The sequence below is a fragment of the Meles meles genome, chromosome 13 (assembly GCF_922984935.1).
Source record: "Meles meles chromosome 13, mMelMel3.1 paternal haplotype, whole genome shotgun sequence".
Lineage (NCBI taxonomy): Eukaryota > Metazoa > Chordata > Mammalia > Carnivora > Mustelidae > Meles > Meles meles.
This window is the reverse complement of record NC_060078.1, coordinates 68,453,946-68,475,244: the sequence shown is the minus strand read 5'-3', so window position 1 is coordinate 68,475,244 and position 21,299 is coordinate 68,453,946. Positions and strand designations below refer to the sequence as shown.

Genomic DNA, 21,299 nt, shown 5'->3' with positions numbered 1-21,299 from the left:
AGACAACTAAATGCAATACATGATCCTAGATTTCCTGAATTCTGTTCTCATCCAGCTTTAAGAACTGTATTTATATGTGTGGCTCATAACAAAAATGTCCCCTGGGAACTCCCAATCACTACTCATATTCAAAAGAAACATCTTGGGCTCTACATGAAAAGACTGGTATGCATTCTGGTGCAGGGTGTTGATAATGGGGGAGGCTATGCATTTGTGGGGGTAGGAGGTATAGGGGAAATCTCTGTACCTTCCTCCCAATTTTGCTGTGAACCCAAAACTGTTCTAAAAAAATGGTTCTTAAAAAAAGACTGGTACATGAGCATACATTTATCTTTTTAACCAAAATACTTGGGATATATATAAATAAATGTATGTTTACATGTGTATAAATACAAATACTATTACATATAGAACAAATATATACACACACTTTATATAAAGATTTTATGCATTCAGTGAATTTTTTGATATAAACCAATAACCAACTGGTACAGATCTCATGAGGTAAGAGGAGGGTTCCTCTGTGTAGGTACATATATAATGTCCTCACCCTATACTTGTCCTACATATTCCCTTCTCATCACTTCTATCATCCTCCAATCACCTATATGCAGCCGAATGTAATACTTAACAAAGCATTTTCCCCCTTTCTCATTTTAAATAAAGTGAGATCTTTCTTATCCTAGAAGTGATTTTATCTTCTACTTCAATTTTTAAGAAAATGCTACTAAACATGCATAGTAATGTTTTATTCATTTAGTAAATCTTATAAAATCACCACTGCCTTAATCAACAAAAAATATATTCTGCAGTAAGTTATTAAATTGACAGAGAATTGTGAGAGACTATAAAAATGGAAAAAAAATTAGTTACTCTGAAGTTATATTTTAGACTTGTTTATCATGTTAAAATTAAGGGTAGTTCAGGAATGTTCTACGACTCATAAAAATGTATTTTAAAATATATTCAATCTATATGAACACTCAGATACGGAAAAAATGTTCCTTGGAAAGGAAAACTATCATATAAATATTATGTATATAAATATTAAATTGTGCTGGTCTTTTCTAAGTAAGTACCTGTTTTGTATATTTTAAGAGTAACAATGTTAATACTGAAAAATAAAACTTAAATAGGTAAGATGTACATGTCTTTTGAAAGACTTTCACAAAACAGCTATAAAAGTTCTTACATTGTACTGCTCCAGGTTTTTCTCTTTATTTGCCTCCGTGTCCTCCAAATCCTTATGGATAGCAGCAATCTGTCTTTTTTTGTCATTAATAGCCTGATCTAAAGACTTGAGTTCCTTTTTAATCCACTTATCCCTTTCTTCTTTTGATGTAAACTGGCTTCCTCGACCCTGCTTTGCATAAAGATCTGTTCTTTCCTGGGTAGCTTGGGCCAATCTATAACAGGACAGAAGAAAAGAATGGATTAAAAAGGAGACCAGAAAAGAAGCAAGTTTAACTGCAATTAATGTCAAGACCACAGAGATAATAGCCATCTTCAAAATTCCACAGAAAAAATAGTAAAAGCAACTGGTATCTAATAGAGATCCTTGGATTAGTACTATATAATATAAATCTCATTTTGAAAAGCCAACGTTAAAAGTCATGTAAAACAGCCTATATCCTAAGGATTTCAAGCAGACAATGTCTTCACTCCAGGTCTGGGTTAGTCGGTAAAGCTAGAGACAATCCTAAAATCCTACCTCAGGAATTTTCCAACTATATTTAGCTATAGAAACATTTCCAATTCCTTATAATAAAAGACACTATCAAGGTTAAAAGGCAAAAGAAAGACAAAGAAAACATTTACAATACACAGAATACTAGAACAAATACAGATTACAGACAACACTATCAAAACAATAAGAAAAAAAATCAGAAAAAAAGTGGCAAAGGAAATAATTCACTAAAACAAATACTGGTAGCATAGGAAGATAATAATGCACTAAACCACAAAATCAGCAAAAGTTGGCATGTTTGACCTACAGATACATAATAAAATGTCTAGATGCTGAAACAGTAATGAAAAAAGGAAATAGGATGAAACAGTAAGATGTCATATGGGTAAAAAACTCATATGGGTAAAAAACAAAACAAAAAAAAAAGAAAGCACCATTCGTGTTTTTAAAAGCCCAACAACATCTAGGCAAGTTATTTATCTTAAGCAAGTTATTTAACCTCCCAGAACCTCAAATTTGTTGTACCTAACAGTGATAATGTGACTCTCTTCCGGCTGCATGAAAAAAATATATGCGATATGTATACAATAACACATGGCCCACAGGAGCTGTTTAACACAGGCTACTAATGTGAAATTAGATTTAACTCTGCTCTTACTGTGTCTTAATTCCTAACTATTTAGCTTTCACAGAGGAACTATGTAGAAAAGTAGAAGTGTTGGTGAAAGAAATCCCAGACCTAGCAATTCCTCGCTCTTCTTTTTCTTTCACACTGTTGAATTTAGGTTCTGTTTCTGCCAGTTCTTTCTGTTTTTCTTCGATTTTTTCAAGCAGCTTCTGCCTCTCTTTTAATAAGCGTTTCTGTAAATAAAGCAGGGTAAGTAAAAATGCAACCTTAAAAACTTCTGCTTAATTTTAAGTTTAGCATAAGATATTCTCTCATGGAAAAGAATTCATGAAAAAAAAAAAACTGATCCTGCAACACAAAACTAATTTTTATTTTTTTTTATTTATTTTTTTTTTTTAAAGATTTTATTTATTTATTTGACAGAGAGAGATCACAAGTAGGCAGAGAGGCAGGCAGAGAGAGTGAGAGGGAAGCAGGCTCCCTTCAGAGCAGAGAGCCGGACGTGGGACTCGATCCCAGGACCCTGAGATCATGACCTGAGCTGAAGGCAGCGGCTTAAACCACTGAGCCACTCAGGCGCCCCCAAAACTAATTTTTAAATAAAAGAAGCAAGGAGACAGTACTGAGTTGCTACTAAGTGTGAATTATTTTAATGTGCCAGATCGTTTACAAAAATTTAAGCTTGCATTCCCATTACAGAAAAGATGGTCTTCTGCAATTCCAACTCAACTGAACATTTGTCTTTCATTTTTAGCATTTTAACTTACCCTTTGTTCACTATTGCCTGCCAATTCATCTTGTAAATCCTTGGCTTTAAGCTCCAATTTAGTCCTCTGCTTAATCTGCTCTTGTCTTTCAGCACTGAGCTGCTCCTTTTCTTCTTTCATAGCTGAAATTTTTGTTTTCAGTTCTCTAACTTGGCGCTCAATATCCTAGCCAAAAAGTATGACACAGAAGTGAGTCAGACAATTAGAAGTACAAAAGCAGAGTTTTCACACCATTAGTTCTGTCCCTTTTTCCTTCATTTACACTTTCAGTACTGTTCTGTCTTTCCAATACGCAATCCCAATGACACCCATCTGAAGTTACCACTCCATAATTCTGGTACAAAAGGACTTACTGTGGTCAAAAAAGGTAAGTTAACCTAAGCCTAGTTTATAATCTTACCTCCATCTTATCTCTTGCATCCTGCTGGGCATCTCTTAATTGCCTGGATTTTTCTCCACTAGTCTCTCGCTTAGCAGAAAGCTGGGGGGAACAAAAAGCTGTAATTTCTAACTCATTTTGTATTTTGTTTAATACTTCATAACATGTAGTAAAATTGTAAAATACCTGCTAAAACAAAATCATTTACCTGAAGAGTTTTTTTAATTTTTAGTGATTTTAAGTAAAAATCTCCTTTAGTTTTAAGTATTACCTAAAAACAAACTTTTGGATGAAAGGTCAGCAATACTAATTACAAAACACATCTTAAAAAGCCAAGAAAGGGGCACCTGGGTGGTTCAGTCATTAAGCATCTGCCTTCAGCTCAGGTCATGATCCCAGGGTCCTGGGGTCAAGCCCTACATTGGACTCCCTGCTCAGCAGAAAGTCTGCTTCTCCCTCTCCCACTCCCCCTGCTTGTGTTCCCTCTCTCACGATGTCTTTCTCTGTTAAATAAATAAATAAAATCTTTAAAAAATCAAAAAGATAATAAAAAATAAAAAGCTAAGGAAAAAAATTCATGAAACTTTTTTTTTATTATTAAGTAAACTCCACCCCCAATGTGGGGCTTGAACTTATGACCCTGCTATTGAGAGTCCCGTACTTCACTGACTGAGCCAACAAGGTACCCCTTCATGAAGCTTTTAAAGATGGCTTCCCTCATTCTGGTTTGCCTTGCACCAGCACCTGATTACATTTCAGATAAAATTATAGCAAGGACCGTATAGGTCTAGGCGTTTTTTCCTTGGGATAAACTGAAAGAACAAATTTACTGACCAATGATTTCATTAAAAGGTATAAAAATTTTCTTTAAGTTTCCATTTAAAAATTACTGAAAGGTATAAATATAGAATCAGCTTAAAATAAAATCACTCTGAATTCAAGTAACAAAATTCTTTACCTCATCAAGTTTAGCACGAGTCTCATTAAGTTCCTGGTTATAAATAGTATATTCCAGGGCTCGTCTCATTTTATCCCACTTTTGATACTGAGCTAGTTCTTCCTTTTCTTCTTCTAAGGTATGTAATCTCTCTTCAATGTATTTTAACAACTCATTGATTTTTTCCCGTTTGCCCTCTTAAAAAGAAATGAGAGAGGGGTGAAGGAGCTGAATAAAATTTTTATGTAAATAATATCTATTCTCAAATATACCATGAGTTAAAATCAATCTTAAGAACTTTAGTTCTTAAGATAGTGTGTGGTAATTTAAGAAAGTAAAATGACAAAACACATTATGACGAAAAGCATCAGAGAACAAAGTTACACATAATGACACTTTTAAAGTTTTCATTATTTTCGTTCATATACAATGTTTTATCAGTTTCAGGTACACAAACAGTGATTCCATAATTCAATACATTACACAATGCTCACCATGAAAAGTGTAGTTACCATCTGTCACGGGACGTTATCACAATATCATGGACTATATTCCCTATACTGTACTTTTCATCTCTGTGACTTACTTTATAACTCTTTTTCCTCTTAATCCCTTTTACCTATTTCACTTATCTTCCCCCTGCACCACCACCTTGGCAAAGGAAATAAATAATTCCTTTAGGAACTCAAGACTGTTGGGTTCTAAGACATGACAGAACACAGCACTTGAGAAGCTAAGTAGGGTTTCCATAATACACGTACTAAGGACGATCAGAGGTTTTCCGTTCACTTGCTCCTAAACAACTTAAAGCCTAATGCCGGCTGATAATCCCAGCAATTTTTTTTTGAGGACTACATCCAGATCTGTTATCCTCACTAACAATGAGGACAGTAGAGGCACAAAACAGTTGACCTACAAAGGCATTATTATCTAACAGTAATTCCTTATTTAGAGAGAGATATTATTTGAAATCTCAGAACTTAAAATGTCACCAACTAATTTTCTCTCCATTCAGTATATAGGCAAATTATCAAACAGTATAGTCCTGAGAATAGATAGAAGCCCTTACAACTATAATAACACAATGACAAAGTAATTCATAAAATAAGGCAAGATCACATTTCTTTACCTGTTTCTTTCATTAAAGATATGCTTTCTTCTTTTCGTTCATCATATACTCTAGTACCAGCTACTTCTCTTAATAGTTTTAGTCTCTGAGAATCTGGTGCTGTGGCCATCTGGTTGATCTACAAATTTTACAAAAATAATTACTATGTAGCTACAGACTGCTCTTTAAGAACTCTACCTTGAAAGAGTATTCACATGCTAAGTTTTGAGTATCACTTCAAGAATGTAATTTGTGCAATGCATATACCTACACACCTGTATGTCCTTTATTTAAATGAAATTTATCAAATCAAAATCCAAACAGAATTGATACATTTATCAATCTAATTTATGAATAAAACTCTAAATTAAAAATGAAGGAAGAACATCCCATCACCATATTTTTTCTTAGTCAACATTATAAGGTATAAAAGATGTACTCCATTTTGAAAGAACAAAGTATTTTTATAAGAGGGAAACTATCACTCTACAGTTTTAAAAAGCTGTAATGATACTATTAAAAATATAACAGGGGTACCTGGGTGGCTCAGTTGGTTTAGTGTCCAATCCTTGGGTTTTTGCGCAGATCATGATCTCAGGGTTGTGAGATCAAGGCCTGCATCTGTCTCCCCACGCAGTGCGGAGTCTGCTTGGGATTCTCTCCCTCTCCCTCTGCCCCTGCCCCCACTTGTGTACACTCTCTCTAAAACAGATCTTAAACACACACACACACACACACACACACACACACTTCTTATTACTTCTTAAGTAAACTCTACACACAACATGGGGCTTAAACTCACAACCCCAAGAGTCACATGCTCTACTAAGCCATCCAAGTACCCCAGAAATGGTATGCTTTAAATATAGACAGATAACAATAACTGTCTAACAGAGGTAGTGACCATTAAATAAGCAAAAGCATTTTTAAAATCTTATTTAAAAATATATGGCAGGGCACCCAGGTGGCTCAGTCAGCTGAGTGTCCAACTCTTGGTTTTGGCTCAAGTTGTGCTCTCAGGGTCATGATATCGAGCTCTGCATTGGGCTCCACACTTGGTAGAGTCTGCTTGGGATTCTCTCTCTCCCTCTGTGACTTTCCCTGCTTGAGCATGCTCTCTAAAATAAATAAAATCTTTGGGGTGCCTGGGTGGCTCAGTCGGTTAAACGTCTGTCTTCAGCTCAGGTCCTGATCCCAGGGTCCTGGGATCAAATCCGCGCATCGGGCTCCCTACTCGACAGGGAGCCTACTTCTCTCACTCCCTCTGCCTGTAGCCCCCCCGCTTGTGTGTTCGCTTGCTCTCTCTTCTGTCAAATAAATAAATTAAAAATCTTAAAAAAAAATCTTGAAAAATATATATGCAAAAAAACCACAGAAAGTGGTACAAAGTGCCATGCAACTTTAAACAACCATGAGTTTACCATATTCATAAAATAAAACTAATCACAAAGGGCAAAAAATGCTCTCACTGCATTAAAAAAGTGAATTGAGTTACTCTAACACTTCTTACGTAAAAAGAGAATCAGCTTTTTACATAAAAAAGGAAATCAGCTCTGAACTAAGAAAATATGGTCTATCAAAAGTATATTTTATATATATATATAAATATATATAAACATATTATATATATATATATATCTCAAAGAATCCTTCAGATTCTTTTTTAAAAAAAAAAAGATTTATTCATTTGAGAGACAGAGTGAGAGAAGGCATGCACACTCAAGCAGGGGGCGCAGTGGGGGGGTAGGAAGGAGGGAGAGAGAATCCCAAAACTGACTTCCCAGCAAACATGGAGCCTGACTCAGGGACTGAACTCAGGACCTGGAGATCATGACCCAAGCTGAAATTAAGAGTTGGCCACTCAACTAACTATGCCACCCCAGGCGCACTCCCTCCTTCAGATCCTTATCCCTGACTATCCCAATTATGTGTGTGGTCATTCAACTTATTCACTTAAAAAATATTTAACAAATGCTTAAACATATATGCCACTCTGCTGGGCACTGGGAAAAGATCAATTCACAAAAGAGAAAAGGTCTTTTCCTCATGGAATTTACATTCTAGTGGAAGACGACAGGAAATAAGTATACCAATACTGTATACAATATAACTGTTACGAAAAAAAACAGAACAGAGAAAACATGTAGGGCTGGGATAAAGGCAACACTCTTTTAGTTGAGGTAAATCATGGATGGCTTATATGAAATGACATATAAGCAGAAACTGAAATGAAGTATAGGGGCCTATTTGTATGTGTGTAGGGGAGACTCAGATAAATAAATGGGCTCCCATTATCAGCCTCCATTTAAAGAAATTCCTTGCTTATAAAGCTGGTCTTTCCAAAAACTTGCTCTGAATTTCCCAAATGTGAAACACTATACTCTTCCTAATCATCTCTCCTGGATGCTAACCTTTCAATACATATCTAAAAATCCTCCAATATGAAATAAGTGGACATTTAAAAAGAACTTTCCCCTAGTCCAAAAATACACTACAACAAACTATGAGAACACTGCACGGTATGTTCTAAAAAAAGAAATTATCTTAGGTATAGTTTAAAGTATATGAAGAAATAGTAGAAAATATGTAATTAATAAAAACTATTAAAAAATATAATCTCTACAAGAAAAAACAGTTTGTGGCATTATAGGTTTCTGGCAATGTAAGCTTTCTAATCATTTTAACTCTATGATATATTAAGTAACAGAGCATTAATTTTAGGAAGTAATTTTTTTTCTAATGTTATTTATTTTTATAGTATTCTTTTTTTTTTTTTTTTTTAAAGTTAGGCTTCATGCCCAGCATGGAGCCCAATGCAGGGATTGAACTCATGACCTTGAAATTAGATTAAGACCTGAGCTGACAACAAGAGTTGTATGCTTAGCCAGATGAGCTACCCAGGCACCTCTCTATACTGTTCTTTTTTTTTTTTTTAAAGATTTTATTGATTTATTTGACAGAGAGAGAGATCACAAGTAGGCAGAGAGGCAGGCAGAGAGAGAGGAGGAAGCAGGCTCCCTGCAGAGCAGAGAGCCCGATGTGGGGCTCGATCCCAGGACCCTGAGATCATGACCTGAGCCGAAGGCAGCGGCTTAATCCACTGAGCCACCCAGGCGCCCCTCTATACTGTTCTTAAATATGATCATTGTGACTTCGACAAACCAAAAAGGTCTTCTAGTACAGGACGTCTTATTAAGTGATATAGGCCACTAAGAAGACAAGTCCCACCAACTGCTGAAATTATTGTATCCCACTATCTAAAAGATCTACTTTGTACCTTATGGGCACATAAAAGGTAATACTGACATCAATATAAAATAAATCATGAAAACAAATGACAGTAAGGTCCATTTTGCTTCAACTTAACTACTAAAATCAATCAGCTAAGTTCATCATTCAAGTGAATATATTCAGAATACAAATTCTATAAAAAAAGGACATACAATTTTTTACCTTTCCTTGTTTTACAATGTAATAAGGATTGCTTCGAGAAAAACCAGCACTTTCAAGGAGATTCATCACATCATTTTTCCTGTTAATAAACATTGAAAAAAAATTTTCAGATGAATAACCCAACGATAAGCAAAAAAAAAAGAAGGCTAACTCCTGGATTAAGGAGCATGAGGGACTGACAATATTGAGCCTGATACAGCCACTGTATCAGCCTCAGAGGATCCTGATTCTCCCCCACACCCAAAGATTTTATCTATTTGACAGAGAGAGGAATCAAGCACCCCACTGAGCAGAGAGCTGAAGCCCAAGGTCCTGGGATCATGACCTGAGCCAAAGGCAGATGCCCAACCAAAAGAGCCACCCAGGTGCCCTGAGAATCCTGATTCTTATGTTAATGCTCAAAATACTGGTTTGTTGAACACAACACATATATAACCCATATAATGAAGTAAGTAAAATACTTTTACTCTTCGTAAAGAAATTAAAACGTAAAGAATATGCTTACGTGACCATTTTCTTGTCTAGGAAATACTGATCCTTTTTGGCACCAATAACTCTTCTAAGTGAAACTTCTTCTTTATCAATCTAAGAAAAAATGTAAAAGCCCAAAATTAATTTCACAGTAAAAGTGGAAAACTTTTTAGTTAGTATAAGGTCATTCTAGAATCCATAGCCATAACCATTATTTTGAAATGTTACTAAAGATACGCTATGAATATCAATTCTTATGACAAAGACATTTTTCACAACAGCTTATACAACCCTCCCTTCTGTTTACTAGAATGCTCATTATTTTAAGACAAAATTAATATATAAACTGCATAGGTATTTTAGCATAAACTATAAGAGCTTAAGTACATTTATATGTTTCAAAACTTGGAAGAAAATCAGCTGCATCAATAAAATTCTCAACATTATTACTAGGGAAAAAACCCACTACTCACCGGCAACCGGTTGTCTGAATTATCAAAAATAATCTCCACAAAAGCAGAAATGACACGAGGACCAGTACCTTCCTAAAACATGCACAAAACAAATTGGTCATTTAAGTGGTATTTTCACATTCCTTATCTTTTTTTTTTCCCCCTTTCAATACCTTTAAAATTTAGTGCATGGTAACAAGCCTAATTCAATGGAGAAAAAAATCCTATCAGACTACAATATATCCTTCTTGTCAAAAGGGCAAAGACACTGGATTAGGATAACAATACTTCTCAATCAAATGGTTTTAGATTCTAACTAAACACACGAGAAATATGCAAAAGATATCAAGTCAGATGTATTTAGGTCTTATTCTGAAGACCACTTTATTAGAATTTAAGACCCCATGCCCACCTAATTCTACTTATTTGCTAATATCTACAACACTTTGAGGCTCTTCTCTTATAGACTCATTTAATGCTGTAAAGGAACCCTAACAAATAAACAACTACTGGAACTCAACTTTTTAAAACTATCTGCAATATGCTACATAATCTTAAATCTGCCATGAAAAGACACATATCTAACGTGTCACATACAGACCAATTTATGACCCAGCTACTTCTATACCAAGTCCAGAGAATTTCCAGAGGTTAGAAACTGTGTAAGTCAACACAATAAAGAATGGTACCTAAAGAGGTTATTCTTTCAATGCCAATTTTAGAAACCTAAAAAAAAATTCATCTACAGGTAACCAGTTTTGATTACTGGGCTATAAATTCAAATTTAAGAGGGCTAAATAAAAGATAATGGTTAAAAAACATAAACAACCAAAATACCTCCCTAACTGTGAAAGACTCTATTGAGATATAGTCAGGATTTTCACTTTCTGGTCTTAAAACTAATTATAAGCCACATTCAAACCAAAAAGGAATTTTATCATTTTATTATAGCCTTTTATAATTTTTTATTCTGAAATTTCTTTAGTTATTCATAATTATTCAATGAAAAATTCTAACAATTTTATTTACTATAAATATACTTATCTTTCATACTGGAAAATGCTGTTACCATTTAACTTACAAATATGGCCAAAAAATAGAACAAGTATGTTGTTCAATTTGCAATTATTGCTTCTCTATGCTCCCAGTAACTTCTGATTCTAAGTCTCAAAGTTCCTAATTTCCAATCTCAAACTTTTTTCTCCTTAGCAAATCTGCTTTTGAGCATTACCAGACCATACTCTTAATAAAGACATACCCATCAATAGAAAAATCCTACAATTTTCTTACCATTATATAAAAATCGGGCCTTTATCATGCATTAATATATAGGAGGCTAAATTCCACAGCAGAATTAACACACTTAAGAGAGACGGTGTCATGTTTACAAAAGATCTGCAGCTTGAACAAATGATTTTATTTACCAGAATCAACAGTGTAGTTTTAAAAATACATAATATTAATAACATCTCAAAGCAATTTCACTCACATGCAACAAAGCCAATCGCTGTTCGGGACGAAGATGACTGAACTCATCACTAAGAACAAACTGAATTGCTAAAAATACAAAAACACAACTATTAGTACAGTCTAAAAAAAGATCTATGCCTTATTTACACCTTTCCATACTTTCTACCAGGTAATGAACAAGGCAGATAAAGTAGATTGTTCCATATATGCAGATTTGTCTGTATTTCAGACTAATTACCTTGGAAATGATAAGAAAAATACTAAGAAGTTTCCACTGAAACATTTAAGTAAAGAAAAAGAGAACACTAAGGTAACAAAGAGAGACATGCAAACTAACTCTTGATCAAAGCATACACTGAGTGGCTAACACTTTGTTTTTACCTACTAGATGTAAATAATATACATCAAAATATTTATAAACAAAATAGGATATATTCCTACAATATCCTTAACTGGATACTTTTGGTCAAAAGAAACAGAACTAAGTGGGAAATACAGGGACATATTTCAGATTCCCATATTCTACTTCAATGCTTATCTGCTTTAAGAAGCCATTCCTGCTTCCATATGGGGTATCTAACTGGACAACCCTGCCCTAGAAACAAAACTCTACTCAGCTGTCCTGTTCCCAGTCCACCCAGGAGACCTTTGATATTCTAAGAGTTGAGTGTGCACGTATAAATATGTATGCTGAGGGTGGACATGGCATGTTTTATCTTTTATAATCATCTTGGGAGGATAGATTCAAAATTACCTTCATCTCCCTGGAGATCACAAAATATTTCTACTCCAATCCCACTCTGTTACCTTCACCAAATTACAACCACTAAAGGGCTATTGATTTGTGAGCACAGAAGGGATAAAGCCTTTGTTCTTACTAAGGCCCCTGCTTTTCCTCAAGCACTACTCAACTAAGAGGTTCAAAATTTTTGCAACTTACTTCTTATACAATCCAAAACTGTTAAAATGTTTTCTCTGAAGGATTTGTTAACAGAGGCATTATTATACTTAATAGCATTTTTTAAAGATTTATTTATTTGAGAGTGAGTGAGAGAGAATGAGAGTGTGGTGCGGAAAGGCACCACAGGAGGATGAGTCTTAAGCAGACTGCACTGAGTGCAGAGCCCAGGTTGGGGCTTGATCCACACAACCCAGGAGATCACAACCTGGGCTGAAACCAAGAGTCAGATGCTTAAATGACTGAGCCACCAGGTGCCCCACTTAAATGCACTTTATCCTTACAATTTTCAAAGCTATTTAACTATCTGCAAATTGACAGCAGTCTTTGCTGAATCTGAGATTTTTTTTATACCCTTCCATCCTTCAAAAAAAAAAAAAAAAAAAGATTCAGAAAGCATTTTTTTAGAAGATGTAACAGAGGAGTACCTGACTGGCTCAGTCAGTAGAGCAAGTGACTCTTGATCTTGGGGTCATGAGTTCAATCCCAGATTGCATGCAAAGCATACTTTAGAAATGAATACATAAATGGAACAAAAAGATGAGCCATTTTCCAAAACAATATTAGCTTTTCTACTGCATTTACATTTATATATATATATACACATTTGCAACATTTATATACCGCACTCAAGTTTAAAAAGTACTTCCATTTGTATTATCTGATGATTCTCACAACCCATCAAAGCAGGCAGACCAAAGAACTTTTTAAAGTGCAAAGATAGAGATTGTTCTGTCCATTATCTCAGCTCATTAATCACTAGGTACAGAGAACTCAGATCATTATATCATTATACTTGAAATCCTCTACACTAAACCACAACCCTGTATGAAGAAGTATTTGAGTTTCTTGCAGACACAACCTCAGAAAACCAATTTTTCTAAGTAGGCTCCATACCCAGCATGGAGTGCAAAGAGGAGCTTGAACTCATGACCCTGAGACCGAGACCTGAGCTGAGTTCAAGAGTCAGACACTTAACCAAGTGAGCCACCCAGACACCCTTCAGAAAACCAGTTTTTATTTTTTATTTTTTTAGAAAACTGATTTTTAAAATAAATTACCTGAAGATACCCAGGGCTTTAATATATTTAGAATTTAAAAAACAATACCTACCATAAAAAAAGTTACTTTTTCCAGATCCATTTCTGCCCACTATAAAATTTCAAAAAGTACATGTTACTTTCCATAGAAACCAATAAAATTAAACCTTACTCAAAATATTAAAAACTTTATACTCTACTTTCTAACTTAACATCTTAATATTTGAAATTAAATACAATAGAGTAAACAAAAGAAATCAATAAACAAAACAGCTTTAATCACCAAACGAGTACAATTTTTTGCAGAGACATCTAATGGCTTTTTTTCTTAAATTTATTTCATTCATTCTTTTGCTCTTTCCTAATAGTTTAAAATTAATAGGAATAACCAAATGTTACCAGCTTTTCATAAATTACAATCATTACTATGGACATATAACTCTATTTTAATTATATATAATTGAATCTTTTTAAAAATCTAGACTCACATGTTGCTAAAATTTTTAATACTTAAATAATCATTTTAAATTCTCAAAACTATTTGCTTATTAAAGTACTTATGATTAGCCCTATGATTATATCATGCATATTCTCAGAATCACAGAAGTAGACAAGTATAAGGCACTTTTTTAACTACCTACTTTCAGAAATAAACAATTCTATACATAAGATATCAAAGGTTTCAGATTTAATAAATTCATTTGAATTTTCTTGTTCAGCAAAATTCCCAACCTCTCTTATCTTGACCAAGATATCCTGAACAAATCAGCCCTTACAGTTATCATTTTTAATGCAAAGTAAAGCATAAAAAAAAATCATTTGTTATGAAAGTAATAAAACACTTTTTTTAAGAAGGCATATGACACAGAAGCCAGCTTGAAAAAGATTTCCACTGGCTTAATCTAGGACAATTTGAGCACCAAAACAATTAGATGAATTATAAATTTGTGCTAGAGGGGAATAATCCATGACTCTAAACTGATAATAAAATGATAAATAAATAGCTAAGGAAGGAGAACTCTTGCTCACAGTAGAATACGACACAGTAAATGTGAAAGGAAATCTGGAAATGGAAAATCATTTTGTAACCACTAAAATAAAGGCAAGAAAAAAAAATAAAGGCAAGAATTATCAATGGATACTAAATCTAGGGGGAAATTTTGAAAAGGAGCACAGTATGTTCATGGTCCAAAAGTATTTCCCATCCTCATACTATTTATTAGTTGCAAGAGAACAAACACTGCACAGAAGAATAACCAGATAACTACCCAGACCGGGTGATCAAAAATAACATCATTTAAAAAGAAGTAGAATGATGTCTTCACTTCCAGATGTAAGATCCTCATAAGACCGCATCATTTATGTAGTTTTTTTTTTTTTAAAAGATTTTATTTATTTATTTGACAGAGAGAGATCACAAGTAGGCAGAGAGGCAGGCAGAGAGAGTGAGAGGGAAGCAGGCTCCCTGCCGAGCAGAGAGCCCGATGCGGGAATCGATCCCAGGACTCTGGGATCATGACCTGAGCCGAAGGCAGCGGCTTAAACCACTGAGCCACCCAGGCGCCCTGTTTGTTTTTTTTTTTTTAAATAATGTTATATATATATTTTTTTTTTAAGATTTTATTTATTTATTTATTTGACAGAGAGAGAGAGATCACAAGTAGGCAGAGAGGCAGGCAGAGAGAGAGGAGGAAGCAGGCTCCCTGCGGAGCAGAGAGCCCGATGCGGGGCTCGATCCCAGGACCCTGAGACCATGACCCGAGCCGAAGGCAGCGGCTCAATCCAAAAAAGCCTGTGGAATTGATCCAGATTAAAGGAGACTAAAGAGACACAATAACTATCTCCAATACCTAATCCTAAATTAGATCCTGTACTGGAGGAGGAAAAAACACTATAAAGAACTTTTTTGGGTCAATCAGTATAACTGGAAAATGAAGAGAAGATTATTTTATTGTCAAATTTACTGAAGTTGGTATCTCTACTGTGCTTTATGTAAGAAAATATCCCTATTCTTAGAAGGTATACATTGACATCAAAGGTAAAGGGCTATGACGTACATCACTTACTCTATGAAAAAAAAAGGGTGATTGTGTGCAAATGACAGACCAACTGAGGAAAATGTTAACAGGTAGATTAGGATAAAAGAGGTAGGAGTATTCTTTGTATTGTTTCTATTTATACAACTTTTCTATAAATTTAAAATTACCTCTAAATAAAAGTTTACAATATATTAGCAGAATTACATTTAGTTCAAACCATAATCTACTCATGAATTAGAAACCTAAAATTTTTAAATTTCCCTTTAAGAATTACTCTTACCCATAGAGTTAAATACTATACAGCAATTTTAAGCATGTTGAATACTTAATGACAGAAAAGGCTATTCAAAACAAATAGAAAAAAACAGATCACCAACAAATAACACTACAAGCCCATTTTTATTTAAAAAGGCTTATTTATGTAGACACAAAGACTGGAGGGCTGCTGAGACAGATCCAGTTTGTATGTGTCCCAGATTCACCTGCCCAGACCCAAGTCTTGGTTGCCTGTCAATGGAAAGGCTCAGTATTCCATCACTGTAGGTTGTTTCAGCCTACCCTGGGTACGCACTCAGCTCATATTTGTGAAAAACCAAAGGAGGCTACAGTTCACTGACTACTTCAGGTGGATTAAGTCCCCAGAGTAACACAACCAAAGGGCACGAGGGAATTGATGCCCTGTGTGGTAAAATGACCAAAGACAGGAACCTGCAAACAAAACCCTCTCCATTTCTTTCCCATCTGATCTTCCCCACACATGGTGGGTTCATAAAGTCTGTCTGAAAGTTACCTAATTTGACCCCAAAACCAGCTGTGCCTTCTTTATAAAACTATGACCAGCCTTCCCCCTCACACCCGACCTTAGACTGCACCTTCCCATTAAAACCTTATTAGTAGCTAAGTGTGCCTTGCACTCTTGTTTTCTAGGAAACCAGGTCTAATGTAAGTAGATTGTCAATATTAAGAATGGTTATTTCTGGGCAGGATTAGTTTTTTCTTCCTTTTAGCTTTTAAACTCTTCCATAATGTTCTATAATTAACATATATTTCTTCTGTTAAAAAGTTACAAAAAAGGTAACCTTAAAAAGGTATGTGTTTGGTACATTCAGACATCATTCAACTATTCAAACAAGAGATTCAAACATCAAACATCACCACAAGAGATACCTGCCTTCCAATTTTCTTTAAGGTCAAAATCATTAAATAACAAAAGTAGTATGCTTTCACAGGATATTTTTAATGTCAATCTCAGTCTACACTACTTCGAATCTTTCTTATATTAAGGTACCTGTTTTTAAAACATATTTAAGCAGTAAAATTGTATTAGATTTGTTAAAACAAACGAAAGAACACTAAGACAATCTCCTTTGTAACTGTAACTATTAGCAACCCTAATGTTGCATACAAAGCAATAAACAGCTGTTTGATAATAACTAAAACAAAAATATTTGATAGATCCTACAGATATAACCTAATCATCATAGGTAATAATGGCATCATTTTATAGTTCATTTATAAAATTATAACAATGATATAATTAAGATATTCATCTACTTTTAACCTGTAAGGTAAAGAAAAAAATCAAACCTAGTGATTATTCATTTTTCTCCATTTCTAAAGATTTTCTGGTTGATGAAAATCAGAAGGCACTTATAATCAAAATATAAGCAAAATATTTGGTAAACCTATCCTTATAGCACACCAATTAAATTAACTGTTGAATAGGTAACAGGAGGGGGGAAAATGTTTCCTTTATTCCCAACTACAAGCTACAAGTGATATACTGAGGATAGGTTTTTTTCTTGCCCACAGTTTTGTTTTTTTTTTTTAACTGTAGTTGACATTCTTACTCTCAATTTTTAAAATTTGATATTTATTTCAAAATAATGTTTGCCCTTTACTGATCTCCATATGAATCTCACCTTACCAAGTACAACAGACTGAATTGTGCCACCTCCCTTTCCCACTCATATGCTGGAAGTCCTAATCCCAAATGCATGGTATTTGGAGATGGGGGCCTTTGGGAGATAATCAGCATCAGGAGAGGTTGTAGGGGGGCCTTCATGATGGAATTAGTGTTCTAATAAGGAAGACGCAGAGAGAACCAAAGAGGTCATACGAGCATGATGATGAAGATGGTGACTTCCAGAATGTGACTGTGCTGGAAACTCATTGACTTGAGTTTCCAAAACAGTCATAAAATAAATTGTTGTTTAAGCCACTTAGTCTGTATTTAATGGCAGACCTAGCAGTCTAATATACCAATAAACCACGCAAGGAAGACAATGTATAGACGTCTATTTGTAACACAGTTCCTTCTGGCCTTTAGAAATTCAGCAGAATTTCAAGAAACACTTTCACAGGCTCTATCAGCAAAAAATGGAGAATATCACTGAAGAGTCTTTAAACACTGTACTGCAGAACAATAATCACTGTAGCTCTTTACCCTCACACATATACTTTCTCATTTAATTTCTCCAACAGCCATGCAAGATGAGTATCATTAACTCCACTTTACAAACCCCTCAGGGAGTCAAGTTTGAAAATGTATCAGAACCGGGATTTGAAAGCCATTCTGTTATACTCTAAAGTTTATGTTTTTTCTACCAAGCTGCATGGTGGGACCTTAAACAGTATGACAGAAAAAAAACAAACAGCCCTGAGAACCATCTAATTTGTGAATAAATAATGGCCATCTTTGAAATAAGGAAACCGTGAGCTTTTTAATTATGAAATGACATATCGACAACAGAACAACTCAAATGCTTAATTTAGTTTCATTTGCTGTAAAGACACACTTTCATACATACCAGGCTAAATAAAAATGAGTAACTAGTGATCGCCTTATGCAAACATTTTCAATGTATAAAATAAGCAATCTGTCAGTGCCGATAGAAGACATACTATTTCACACAGAAAAAGTATAAATTCATGTAATATTCAAAGACAATTCCTCTTTCCTCAAGCCCAGACAGAATTTAAATGGCTCTCTACATAGAAATCTGATTTTGTAAACCATCAACACTTACCGATAACATTATGTTTTGAACTGAAGGGATCTACAATTGTTTGATCTCTGTAACTCCGAAAACCCTGGATAATAACCTAGTAAATAAAAAAAGATACCTTTCAGAGAATACATACTAAAACACGTAACTCCTAAACATTTTCCCTTGGCTCTTCCCTTCTCTGGGGTTTCTCATTTAATGCAAGACAGAGAACTTTCCATTTCTTACAAGAGAAACTCATTCTGGAGGATGGTGATTAAAAATCTTAAACAACAACAGTCCGTTTGTCAGTAACGACTGACAAAGTCGTTTTTTAGGAGTTACCATCAGGAACCTGGTAAGGAACTCTCAGAATCAAGTACATTGTAAAAGGTTCGTGGGGACGCTAAATGTGATACCGCTTTAATAAAAATGTGTCAAGCGGGCGGCCTGGCCCCGGCTTCCCTTACTCCAAGAGCAGTGGGCGCTTCTTTCAGACACACCCTCCAGCCAAGGTAAGGAGCCGTTCCAAGAACCGGGCGCTTCAAGTCCAACGCATCCCATGGAGAAACTTCTCTCCAAGAGCGTGGATGAGCTCATCTCTGCGGTGGACTCTTGCGCGGGAAGACCATTTTGACAGAAGTAAACAAGTGAACGAGGCGGCGCTACAGATTCTGCAAGGAGGAGAGTCCCTTTCACGTCCCCATTAATTCGGGGACAAAGACCCCGAGCTAAGCTGACACCCCAATCTGAGCCCCCCAGGGGCGTCTCCGGCCGGGGAGATGGCTTCTCCATACGCCCAAGCAAATGGCCGGCGCGGGGCGAGAGGACAGCGCAGCCGCCCGCCCCGCCGCTGCAGCCCCCGGCGCGGCCCCCAGCCAGCTCGGGGCCCCCAGCCCGCACCCAGCCCACCCGGGAAGGCCCGCTCCCTCTAAACGTCTGGGAGAGACTGCTCCCTCAGACTAGCGCGCTGCAGGTGGGCGCCCAGATTTTCTGCGGCCCCCGCGCTCGCGGGGCGGGGCCTCTCCCCTCCCCCGCAGCCGGCGTCCAGCTGTGGGTCAACCCCGCCGGGAGGCAGGAGGCCGCGGGTCGCACCGCGACGCCCCTGCCTCACGGAGCGGTCCTCAGAGGCCCGTAAGGGGGTGGGCGGGACGCACAGGCCTCACCTGTTTTATGTACATGGTTCCGCGGCCCTCACCGGGGAGGACTCCCCGCGAGAAACGACAGCGCGGCCGGGGGATGCGGTGAAGCGCCTACGAGACCCCTCCCCCAAAGCGTCGCTTGCTCCAGTCCAGCCAAATAAAATGGCGGCGCCCGTGGAGGCGGAGTCCGCGCCTTAGACGGAACCATCCTCGCGGCCCCTGGAGAGCGTAGGGGGAGTCAGGGTCAGGTCTTCTCTTTTCCTTTTGGCAAAAAGAGCCTTCGACGGCGTCCCCCAGTGGATTTCATTTGATTGTTGAATTTGCAGCTGAAATTTTCCTGAGAATTAGTAGGAAGCTTCGTTCGTAAAAGCCTTGATCTCGAGTTTGTCCGTATTCCCTCCGAGAGCGGAGCCAATGGTTGCATCCACAAGGGGGTAAAGGTTCGGCGCCAAAGCCAAGTGTGAGAGTCGAGGGCCAGTGGCGGAGCTTGCCGGTGGCCACGTGATCTCTGGCTGTTTAAAAACGCTTACCCGCGCTCGAACCTGCGGAGTCCTGGGAGTCTGTGGGGTTTGCCGAGGGCGATCCTTGTTGCTCTGTTTATTGTTGCTCGCTCCTGGAGCTTGTGTAAACGTAGAACGGCCCCTGCTGGCTCGGGACCGCACGCTCGTGGTACAGGGAAGGGGCCTGACGCTTGAAAATTTGTTTTAATAACGTGATAATTAATACCCTGGGAGCTCTTACTACTTGCCATTTACTGTAAATCTAGTCAGACATGGACAATTGCAACAAAAAGAAATTTAGATAAGAGTAACAGCTCTTTTATTGTTTTAACAGCCTGAAAGATACTAGGTGCTAGCAGCACCCTAGATGCATCTAATCTGATCAGTCTTAGGGGAAAAACTTAATGTAGTTCAGAAGTTGGATCTCTGGGGAGCTGTAAAATTACCTGCCATTTAAGTTGGAGGTCCTTGCTGCCCCTCCCGCTGCTGTGGATTGTTCCCAGCCCTAATTATTTCTAGTTTGAACTATTTTTAATAGCCGGCTAACTTCATCCTTGTCAGCACCCCCTTGGTGCTGGCAGAGCCAAATCCTTTCAAGCTCTGGGTGTTAAAAAAAAAAAAAAAAAAAAATCTCTTAAACATTTTTCCTGGATTAGTGTCTCTACACTGTCAATTTCTGTGGGATTGTAGGCAGATTAATAAAGTTCGAAATGTCCGTTTCCTATTCTATAATGTGAGGATGATAAAAACACTTCATTTTTAGAATTAAAAATAAAATGTATAATTACATTTACTAAAATTGTAAAGATGTGTACCCCTGAGACTTTTATGAAATTGCAGTCTGACTGACATCTTGATTTCAGCTTAATGACACCTGAGGAGAGGACCCAATTATATTTTGCCCAGACTTCTGACCATATTTCCTTTTTTTTTTTTAAAAGATTTATTTATTTGACAGACAGAGATCACAAGCAGGCAGAGAGAGAGGAGAAAGCAGGCTCCCCGGTGAGCAGAGAGACTGATGCGGGGCTCGATTCAGTCTGAATCAAGCGGGACTTGATTCAGGGCCCCGAGATCATGACCTGAGCTGAAGGCAGAGGCTTAACCCACTGAGCCACCCAGTCACCCCCTGACCAGATCTCAAAAAATTCTGATGCTGTAGACCTTTTCTCATAATGTTCAACTTAGTTTACAGTATCTGCAGCAATGAAGACTCCAAGGACAGTGAAGGTAAAGTATAGGGCAAGGGCCAAGTACCCACAGGACAAGACCCAAGTTTTT

At 36.7% G+C, this 21,299-nt stretch overlaps 1 protein-coding gene across 1 annotated transcript in view; it reads right to left on the bottom strand.

Annotated features, from left to right (window-relative positions):
* Positions 1–19,675, bottom strand: part of SMC3 (structural maintenance of chromosomes 3) — a 36,482-nt gene extending 16,807 nt beyond the window's left edge. The window contains exons 1-13 of the mRNA XM_046027472.1: positions 19,543–19,675; positions 18,419–18,494; positions 13,424–13,462; positions 11,372–11,439; positions 9,904–9,975; positions 9,465–9,544; positions 8,960–9,038; positions 5,528–5,645; positions 4,420–4,595; positions 3,483–3,563; positions 3,083–3,247; positions 2,427–2,548; positions 1,193–1,406 (exon numbers count right to left, since the gene is read on the bottom strand). Coding sequence (XP_045883428.1) covers positions 1,193–1,406; positions 2,427–2,548; positions 3,083–3,247; positions 3,483–3,563; positions 4,420–4,595; positions 5,528–5,645; positions 8,960–9,038; positions 9,465–9,544; positions 9,904–9,975; positions 11,372–11,439; positions 13,424–13,462; positions 18,419–18,494; positions 19,543–19,557 — 1,305 coding nt within the window. The 5' untranslated portion in view covers positions 19,558–19,675. The remainder of the gene's footprint in view (positions 1–1,192; positions 1,407–2,426; positions 2,549–3,082; positions 3,248–3,482; positions 3,564–4,419; positions 4,596–5,527; positions 5,646–8,959; positions 9,039–9,464; positions 9,545–9,903; positions 9,976–11,371; positions 11,440–13,423; positions 13,463–18,418; positions 18,495–19,542) is intronic.
* Between the last annotated feature and the right edge of the window lie 1,624 nt (positions 19,676–21,299).